The following is a 10,714-nucleotide window of genomic DNA, read 5'->3' as shown; positions in this document are numbered from 1 at the left end:
GAATAGGGGAAAACACATGGGCTGAACAAGATGGATAAGGAAGCAAGTTCTCAAGAAAAAAAATGGAAATTTGGAAGGAGGTGGGCAGGAAATGGCCTCGATGAGGGCTATAGAGTTGTCCTCGTCGTCGATGAGGGCAGATGAGGGCTATAAAAAAAAAGATTATGTTTTCAGATGGGGAATGATTTGAGATGGTGGTGAACAGCTGTCTTGAAGAACTGGAGAGAATAATGAGATTGAAGAGAATGTGGAAGGTGGTTCCACAAGTGGGAAGAAGGAGGAACGAATGAGTGGAGGTGAGAAGCGATTATATATTTTTGAAATAGGGGTTACATGCAATATGGCTATTTAAGATATTGCGTTTTTGAAAAAAATTGCAAAAATGACTCTTGCTATTTTGGTTGCCGAACCACAAATTCCACTTTGACATTATGGGGTATCAAGTGTAGATTAGTGACAAAAAAAATCTCAAAATGAAAATTCTTTTTTAATTCATACTGTAACAACAAAATGTGAAAACCGTCAAGGGCTGTGATACTTTCTGAAGGCCATGCATATAATTAGAAGTGTTCACATGTTACCAAGATTTTTACACATCAATAATTATAGCTCTTCATGGAAAGTTAGTGTAAATAAATGACTAAACAAAAACTACATCGTGCAGACCACGATACTTGCAAAATCCACAAAACAAATTTGACTTCAAAAATAATTGGTGGTTGAATTCAAAGACTAAATATGCAAATCTCTTCAAATTTAAAGTCAATCAGATGAAAATTGAGGGTTTTAGAAATTTGACAATGTTGTTGACCTTTGAACCTCATAAATAAATAGCCTTCTTCTTCTTATGATGAACCCTACCATTTGGTGAAGTTTCATTTTAAAATTGTGACCTGCAGGTGATTGACAAAGAGACAGAAAAACAGACAGACAGACAGAATAACGTACGCAACCAACCAATATACTTGAAAAATCTTCTACTTTTGCACGTAATACAAAGTACAAAACTTCTGCAAAATCCAAATAGCTTTGGGCTAGCCGGTTGGGGCTCCCATCTGAGACTGTGGCTGATCCTAAACCTAATGGGATTTCAAGTTAAAATATTATATACTATGTTGATGTATCCCACAATGTCTTGTGTAATTCATGAAAATGTTCCATTTACGTCTATAAATGTCTTTATAAATTTATGTAAAGGTACGCCGATGTATCCTTGTATTTTTCCCGTTAGCTTGAGGCCCACAGAACACACTGAAACTAAAGCGGATAATGGAAAAATAATCAATCAAACCGATTTGTAAAATCTTACTTGTTTTGCTTTGTAAATATTGAAAATGAATTGATGTACAAAGTTTCACTGACCATAAATCGTTTTTAATCGCAAATTGTGATTGTTCAGTTTGCAAGTGTTTACAATGTTTAGTCATTTGTCACCATTACCACAAATTGTAATGAAAGCAAACTGTACTACATGTGTGATGAAGTTTTCCAGTCTTTTCCAACAATATAAGTGTAGAATATATAACAACGACTCAAGTCTATTTGCATCAGTGGAAAAATAAGGACAACAGATTTCCTCAACTAAGTGTTGAGAAAGGTATGCTAACCACCATAAAAAGGGTGAAATAACATTTCATGCATGAGCCCTTCATCATAATAAAAGAAAGGAGCTCATTTGCTTTGAGAATGAGCCCTATCTATTGCTTTGAAGAGGGGACCAAGCCGGAAACATCGTCACTTCATCTTCTTTCTAATAGGGGTTCCACACCTCTCAACATTTGGTTGAGAAAGTCTTAAGTCTATCTCAAGCTTAGCTTGGTAACCATTTGTGACATTTACCAACAGTAACCAAATTTAAATTGGTAAGAAAAAATGCCCATAGGAAGTGTGCAATTTTTCAGCTTTTTGTAACCTCACTGTTTTCTTGCAAATGATTGTTTTTTCAGATAGTTATACATTTAACAAGATTTTTGTCTGTTGTTGTCCTGTGCAAAACTTCAACATTGTATAGCTCAGCATTTGGCAAAGACTGAAGTCTCTAAAAACATAAACAGTCCATAAAAACATTGCCTCAAACAGGGAACCATGATTGTCATGGGGCCCGCAAGGCTAACCCCCGCTCTACCGGGGAAAATGGCCTTAAAACGATCATTCATTCATTCATTCACTGAAGTCATGAAAACAGAGAACACAATCCCTATCAGGTCTCACTAAAATTGATGAGGAAAATGGAATGTCAGCAAAAAGGATTGGTCAAGATGAAACACTAATGAAGGAGGGAAAGAAAAAGTTTGATGGAGGAAAGTATATTCAAACAGTATACATCATTACATCTCTGAATCCTCACATGGCCTAGGTCTTTGGTTTTGGAAGACGAAGGAGTGCTTCGAGAGGATCCGATCGAGGCCGGGCTGTTAGGTGCTGCGTCACGCTTTACTACACGAACCTTGTCCAGGCCGTTCTCACGTGGTGAATGGGCAGGGCTGATGTGTGGGGAGGACGGATCCTGACAAGAGAAATGCACAGTCAAAGTGTAACATGCCGTTGGCCAAGCCCTTCCCTTATCTTCTCTTAAAATATACCCTTACATGTTATTCAACATTACCACTTTGTATCCACAAGGACAGAAATTAAAACAAAATAAAACTACAACGGCACTCTCCGATGTCGTGATGTCGACCGATGTGCCTCTGCACACATTGTTACACATCATTATACATACTTGTACCAAGCTTGATTTAAATCTCTTCAGCTTTCAAGTATGTTTTCAAGTATCGTATTTTTACCCGACATGACCTTTGATGTCGAAATCTTATCAGTTCATCTTTTCATCAAAATATAGTTATGTTTATAGGGGTAGGTAAAAGGATACCGTAAGGAAGGTAACTGTATAATTATAGCATGGACCGCGGACGTGTAGCATAAATCTCTATGTACTTAAGTAAGAAAACTGTAGCTTAAGATTGTTTATGTGCCTTCACACGGGAGGGGGGGGGGGGGGTGAAGCAGTGCTAATTAGCTATAGGGATTAAGGCAAATTTTTCCCCAGTGCGTGCTTTCCCTCTGTAACTTTCCCCTCGAATTTTACATTTACTACGGCCGGCCATAAAAACCTCCGTTTAATGACAACAACCACGCTGGCAAGACGCCAAGCAGAGCCATCGGACTAAGCCCCGCCCCCCGATGGACATAATAAGGAAAAAGGCAACGCCCCTGCAGTGGTGCGATTGGGTGGGGGGGGGGGGGGGTGAGGGGAGGGGAGCGGTAGAGAGTCGTCAGGCCTCACCCCGAATGCCCCGATTGGCTTGACGTGAGTGAAGAGGAAGAGCGCATGTCACTGGGCTTTTTGGACAAGAAGCTCACCATTTTTGTGTGCTTGGTGCTGATAATTGTGTGCGAATTTTGAGGAGGTTTTGGGTGGTGGTGCTCTACCAAGGAGCTGAAGGCCACGCTGTTCATCCCCAGGACAAAGAGGCGGAGAAACGAGAGGGCCGTCTTCACGACTTGCTTCATCCCCAGTCGCCCACTGTGCCTTCGACGTGGCCATATTGGCTGCGCGAGCGGCTCCGAGCCACCTTGCACTGCCGACCTCACCAAAATAACCATTTGGGACGCAAAGCTAAGTGCTGGCACTAAAAAGGACATTTTACTTTCATTTTATTTTCCCCTGTGTGTCCATCTTTGTGACTGTGTGGAGGATCCTCAAAGTAGGATATTATTTTTACCACAACTTTTATCTCATCTTTGATTTATTTTACATTAAAATCATTATTGTTGAATTTTCCTTGTCTTGTTTGCATGGTGTTTAGACAGATAAACGTCTCGCAGCCTTTCTGCGAGACGTTTATCTGTCTAAACACATGGGTTTATTCCCGATCTCACGCGCGTCAGAACTGCCATTTTCGGCTGCTCGCCTCGGGAGTAAAAACTGTCTCGGCTATCCGTCATCAGGCAGTCTTAATCGCTGGTACTTGGACTAAGTTTGGTGAAAATTCCATCATTGGTTCACAAGTTAGCACGGTAACAGATATTTTTTTAGCAAATGGGACCTCTGACCATTGACCTCTTGACCCCATAAGGTAATCCATTTATCTTTTCATCATTACACATACTTGTACCAAGTTTGACTTGGTTCCCTTCATCCGTTCTTAAGTTATTACAGAAACAAAAACCTATTATAGAAACTAATCTTTGACCTCTTGACCCCAAACTATAATCAGTTTATCTTTGCATCCACTTGGTATAATTATATAACATAATTATACCAAGTTTGGTCAAAATCCCATAACTGGTTCACAAGTTAGCTCGGTAAAAGAATGTTTACTTTACAGGATGTCTGACATTTGACCTCTTGACTACAAAAACTAATCAGTTCATCTTTACATCATTATACATCCATGTACCACATTTGACTTAGATTCCTTCAGCCGCTGTCAAGTTATAAACCTATTACAGACTCTGACCTTTGACCTCAAAATCATATCAGTTTATCTTTGCCTCATAATACATACTTGTACCAACCTTAGTCAAAATCCCATCACTGGTTCACAAGTTATCGTGGTAACAGGATTTTTACCTAACATGACCTCTGACCTTTGACCTCGTGATCCCAAAATCTAATCAGTTAATCTTTACCTCATTATACATTCCTACCCCAAGTTTGACATAGATACCTTCAGCAGTTCTCAAGTTATCATAGTAACGAAAACCTATCAAGGACGGACGCACAGACGGATGGACAGCTGAACGGACAACCCGAAAAGATAATGCCTCCAGCGACTTCATCGGCAGAGGCATAAAAAGTCTTCCTTTTGGATCTGGATCAAAGATAACCAATAAATCCCTTGGTACTGAGAATTAAATTCATGTCATTCATCGAAATTGATTTCCTCTTTGCCCGTGTCTCAAATGATGAGGTTGCATGCGAGTTCATGGACTTGTATTCTAGAAAGACCATTAGTCTTTCATCAAGATCTAAATTCAATACAAAAGCCCATTCAGACATTCAAGAAACATCTCTTCACAATGTGGATTTATGTCAAGGCTCAAAGAAAGGAAGGAATAAAAATAACAACGCTGATGAGCATGACCCGTAGACAGAATGAATTACAACCATAAGAAAGAAAGAAAAAAGCAATATACCTCATTGGATACGTCAACCACTAGGTTGTCATCACTTTTGTCTCCATCACTGTCCTGCTGGAGCAATGAGACATCAAATCACATGAGAAAATAAAGTTTTAAGTCGAAATATTCAGTTTGGAGAGGGCTTTCAAAACTGAGGCATCATGACAGACGGAACAATCTCAAAACTCTCAATTGAAGATAACCACCCCAAAGTAACACCAAAGGTACTTATTATAGAAAATTAGAATTCCAGGCTTCTTAGTCACCAGCTAATAATGCACTAGTTAAGCATTTGTAACCACTGCCTAAACAAGAAATGTAAACACAAGATATCAGCAGTTTGTTTTAACTTTATGATGAGTCTACAAATGCCCACATAAATCATTCAGCCAAACACTCAAACCTTTCGCTACGTACATATCGACTCAGTGACTCCTTGTCTTCGGCTTTCCTCTTCTTAGAATCACTGAGATAATCAGATGAGCTTCTGTGCTTCTCAGTTGTCCTTAAGCTATCAGAGGGTGACACCGAGTTGGTCTGGTAAAGAGGAAGAAGGGAGGGCGAAAAAGGGGAGGGCAGCAGTAGAGAGTGGGAAGGGGGCGAGGAGGGGAAAGGAACAATACACGCAGCAGTTTAAAAAGTTTTACAAGTCTGCTGTCATCACTGTATAAACTATGACAAATTTGACATGCCTTCTGGCTGATGATACATGACTCCACTAGGTTATGTGGCTTAATGGCATCCCATCCCCTACTATACACTTAATGAATGACGCAGGCAGTACACTCATTTGGAGCAAAACGATTTTGGCACATGCTTACACACATAAAACTAGGACGGCTCTCGGTAGAGCGCAAACCTGCGCCAAACTGAACAGTTTATGTTTTGTTTCCCACTGATTGGACGGCTCTGTATCCAGACCTTAATCAAAATCGAATCAGCTTGTTGTAATCTTCCCAACTCCAACTCATCCACAACTTTTGGAAATATTATGCTATACTGTATATCATTTTGGCCCTATCTCTCAAAGGTGAAGAATCACTTGATTTTCATTAAAAACTCGCACCCAGATTCGTATCTTCACCAAAATCTAAATGATTTGTCCTTGTCACACACCCAATCTGTCCACCAAGTTTCATCCAAATCGATCCACAACTTTTTAAGATATCGTGCTATGTGTCGGTTTTAGTCCTATCTCCCAATGGTGAAGAATCCCTTAAAAATTCCACCAGCCGGATCCAAATCTTCACCAAAATTGAATAATTTCGTCTTTGTCACATATGCGACAGCTCCGCCAAATTTCGTCCAAATCCGTCCACAACTTTTTGAGATATCTTGTTCATAGACAAACAAACAGACAGACAGACAGTGAAAACATAACCTCCATCCACCTTTGGTGGCAGAGGTAAAAATGAAAACTTTAGAAAAAAAAAAAAATCTTACTTTGATCTAACATTGACTCTCTATTTAGATTAAAAACCATTGCAAGCAATGCAATGAATAAACTAGACACAGACGATTGATCAAACCATTGCGTTTCCGTTATCACTGCCCTTGTTTGTCGGTCAATACCGCAAAGCAAACGTCAGCACGAAACCAGAAGAAGATAACACTATAGTAGCATTGATTATAATCCAAATCTGCAGACCAAGTTTATCTTGTATTATTTATCTCTAATATCTGGCTCACATTGTGGAACATCTTGCAGAATGAAGGTGCATGCAATGAGAGCAGCTGCTGTGGGAAATGAGATTTCAACAGCTTCGACTTGATGATAAATGCCCCCATCAAGTTAACACTAAGGGGGTCAAACGCATTGCATCAAGGTTTTCGTCTTTGTTGCAAACCACAATGAAGAGACCGCAAAGGTGCCCTAAAAGGCAGCCGTGAGTGGAGGTGATGAAATGAAAGCTTGGGAAAGTCACAGGTGTCTTCAGCTAGCACGGCTCCGAAGGCATTCCAATTGCTGAGTATGTCGGTTCAATACACATGGAGCAAAATCAATCGTCGTGCGCATTAGCACGTGCTGTAGTTCCGTCAGGGCAGCGGCATTCCATAAATGGCTGTTGTGATTTTTATACGGTCTAGATTTGCAGTACAAGGGGATGTTTAATAACTATGTATGTACACAGAAATGTGGGGTGGATGAAGCCAAATGAGGAGCAAAAAAAATGAGAAGAGCAAAGGTAAGGTGCATATTTAGGAAAGGGTGGTGGAGTGTTGGACGAATGGAAAAATAGTTTGGGAGGAGATAGAAGGGGAAGGGAAAGATTATATACTACTAGCTGAATGCACCCGGCGTTGCCCGGGTTCTTTTTGAATGAATTTAATCCTCTGTACATAGGTCTGACGCGAGCCCAGTATCAGTTAGTGCTCAACGATTCCTTGTTCTTTCTTCTGTCGGGCCCCGCGAGAGAGAATTTTGAATGCATGTGTTGCAATCAGTCAGATATTCCTATTAAGTGCATAAGTTGTACTTCAAGAGAATTTTGAAAGAAGAAGAAGATTTATTGTGAAATGGGCCCAGCCCGGCCAAGGCGGCCTCGCCCGGCCTCGCCACCTAGCCTATAACCTTCCCGGGGCCCGTCCCGACATTTTTTGTTTCAGAGGTTTCCTCCTATCTTTCACCATTCAGGAGATTAGCGCGTGCAGACAAACAAACAAACAAACAAATGAAAAATCGGTCAGGGACCGAGGACTTGCCGGAATGTACTTTTTATCGGCCATTTACAACAAATATGGCGGCCGAACCACGTGACCGATGACGTCGTCATTAACATATTTTATTCCCCATTGAGAGTTGTTTACAATGAGCCATGTCTCAATTTTTTCTGTTCAGCACTTTCGGAGATATGGAGGTGCAAGGTTTTTCGGTTTTTCCAAGATGGCGGCCGAACCACGTGACCGATGACGTCATCAATTGGGCACAGTCTATTCCAGGGCAAGACAAATACGTGTGCAAAGTTTGGCGATTCTACATGCAACGGTGTAGATGTAGTGCCGCAGACAGACAGACAAACAGACAGACAAACGAACAGATCAACATACTTGCCGGAATCTTTTCCGGCAAGTAACAAAAACTTTCTTTTATATATATAGAAGATAGAAGATATGTAGCATGTGGTTGGGTGAGGGGGAGGAGTCAAAATTCTGCAACTATTCTTTGCGCACCTAATAAATAGCTGGCCCTGTAAAGCCAGAAACGGATTGATGGAATGGCTGCATTGCCCTCAATTGTTTGGGTTCCAATTCCCATGGTTGCTCAGAAATCTTGGCACAACAGGATCCATTTGTTCATAGAAACGTCACAAAGGCTTCCCAATGACCTGCACAAGTTTACGTATCCACAACCACCACCGCTGCCACCATCCTTTGAGCCAAAACTCATTTCCAGGGGGTTTTCTTCTCGCTTCTCCCATGAGCATCCTATTTTCAGAGGCACATCCTACTACCAAAGTAGAAGCTCAACTCCTCAATCATCAACTGTACTACTTCCATTCTTAAGTCAGGTAACAATCTGCAGCCATATTTCTCTCAACCATTTCATCATCTGACTGGTTGCTATTCAGGTTTAACAGCAGACACAAATCTCCTTCAAAAAATCGTTTCCAGCCCAAAGCTGTCAGACTCTGCGATTGCCCTCAGGCTTTTTGTGACCTTCTTGAAGGGCCAGGCCCAACAATCCGATTAGAGTTTGCATCCGTACTGCAGGCACATGCCATTCCAAGGAACCAATCCTCCATTACCCTACCCTTGTGGTCCAGGAAAGAGCTAAGAGCCAAGTTTAATGGCTTTTTGCTGTGAACGTCACCTCAGGCCCCAGCAAAGGTAAACAATGAAGTCGGTGTCAGGTAAGATCTCCAATGGGAATGAAATGGACCACCACTCGAAAGGGGCAGCGTGCAAACATTTCCTTGCAACTTGGGCTGACTGTTAATCAGTCAGACAGGTAATATACAAGCACAGTGCCTGAAAAGGTTAATGCTGGTGCTATTTCGAGGCCACGGTATAAACAAATGAGAAGCTTCACCGACAAAAAGCCACACTTAACAAATTGTAATTGCACGGAATTTGAAGAACCATGGACCAATTGGAAGTCATGCCCTCACGAGCAATGATGAGTAAGAATCATCTTTCACTAAAGTCAATTGCCGGTTTCTGGTTTAGCTGGACCAGGTGCAAGGCCGACGCATGCTGGAGTGGTTCATCCCTCTGGTATAGAGTTAGTTAATCCACAGTCTGCCCAACCTCTCCATACCATTTCCGGATTCTGTTCAAAGATGGAGATCTAAAAAAACAAAGCCTATGTCAGCCTGGAGGGTAACTAGCTGCTTTTCCTAAGCAGAGAAGAAACATCCCACGAGACGAAACTGAAAACGTCGTGCACGGTTGATCAGCACCAACCAAAAAGCTTAGTATGAGATCAATGGATACTTTTAATTGTCCAGAGGAAAGAAATGTTTGGGATATGCCAAATATTTTAAATACCACATTAGGGACATTACTGCCCTCTCGTTCGACCTACACAGGCTTTCATTCGCGGCCATGTTTGTCCTGCCGAGCTGTTCGTTTTTGGCCTCATTTATGATCTGAGCATGGGGACATCAACATCACACATTTATCCTTCTCAGGCACTTCTGTATCACCAGCTCAAGCTGCAAGTTCAAGTGAAATTTAACCCATCAAGGAGCTACATATAAAACAAATAGAGCATTCATAGTGTATGCATCATCGATTTCCCAGTTTAGTTTGGCATGTAAACTATGAGGTCACTGCATTGACGTATTAGGAGAAGCTGAAAGACAAAATGTTGGAGAGTGCGGACATCCATTATTCATTACGGCGACTAAGGCTGGTGAAAGCACTTGCGCACCAACTAAGTAAATCTTTTGTCGGTACCTGCCTTACCATACATCTGCTGCACATCCTGCAATGGTTTAACTGTGTTCTGTGCAATGATGCTACATCAGTGGAAACAGCCAAAAAAAAAAAAACCAGGAGGGAGTGCAATAAGAAGTTTGGCAGGAAATGCTGGCCAAATTTCCAGGAAAATACTGGAAAACACCCACCCTGGCCAAATTCCAAATTCCTGCCCGAACCTACAGGGATCACTGCATCAGCAGCACAGTAACGCCCACCTCAGACAATTATACCACTCACAGCCGTGTGTTGCATACAAAAGAAGAAGACTACTACTATTTCTACTACTTCAATAGCCACAATAATTCCCACATTCTTGTGGGGTCAGCAGGGAACAGTTTTGCCCCAAATCTTTCACGAACTGGTTGCTCAGGCTTAACGTTTGACTGAAGGTGACAGGGAGTTGGAATTTGTTCAGGATGCTGGCGATAACTTGCCTACTCTTCGCGAAAGACAAAGTGTGATCTATCCATCCACCAACTAATGGCAGCAGACGGAAACCCATCCGACGGACATCTGAGGGACACATAGATAAATGTCCCTGCCTGTGAAACACCAGGATGACAGTTTATATCTGGGTCAGGAATAAAACCCAGGCTAGACGGCTTGGATACATGTATGCATACCCCTAGTCGAGGCCATCCTGTCAGCCATATATATATATTGG

General features: G+C 41.6%; 1 protein-coding gene across 12 annotated transcripts in view; it reads right to left on the bottom strand.

Moving 5' to 3' along the window:
- Positions 1-581: 581 nt before the first annotated feature.
- LOC137422252 (transducin-like enhancer protein 3) overlaps positions 582-10,714 on the bottom strand; it is a 49,890-nt gene continuing 39,757 nt past the window's right edge. For 7 of the 12 annotated variants that reach the window (XM_078769497.1, XM_078769499.1, XM_078769501.1 and 4 more), the window contains 3 exons: positions 5,545-5,664; positions 5,143-5,199; positions 593-2,506 (listed from right to left, as the gene is read on the bottom strand). In XM_078769497.1, the coding sequence (XP_078625623.1) occupies positions 2,267-2,506; positions 5,143-5,199; positions 5,545-5,664 (417 nt within the window). In that variant the 3' untranslated portion in view covers positions 593-2,266. Of the gene's footprint in view, positions 2,507-5,142; positions 5,200-5,544; positions 5,665-10,714 lie in introns of all 12 variants that reach the window. The other 5 variants (XM_078769507.1, XM_078769505.1, XM_078769508.1 and 2 more) reach the window with 5 other exon arrangements.

The sequence above is a fragment of the Myxine glutinosa genome, unplaced genomic scaffold (assembly GCF_964187855.1).
Source record: "Myxine glutinosa unplaced genomic scaffold, kmMyxGlut1.1 SCAFFOLD_2796, whole genome shotgun sequence".
NCBI lineage: Eukaryota > Metazoa > Chordata > Myxini > Myxiniformes > Myxinidae > Myxine > Myxine glutinosa.
The sequence above is the reverse complement of the archived record's forward strand: the minus strand, read 5'-3'. Positions and strand labels throughout refer to the sequence as shown.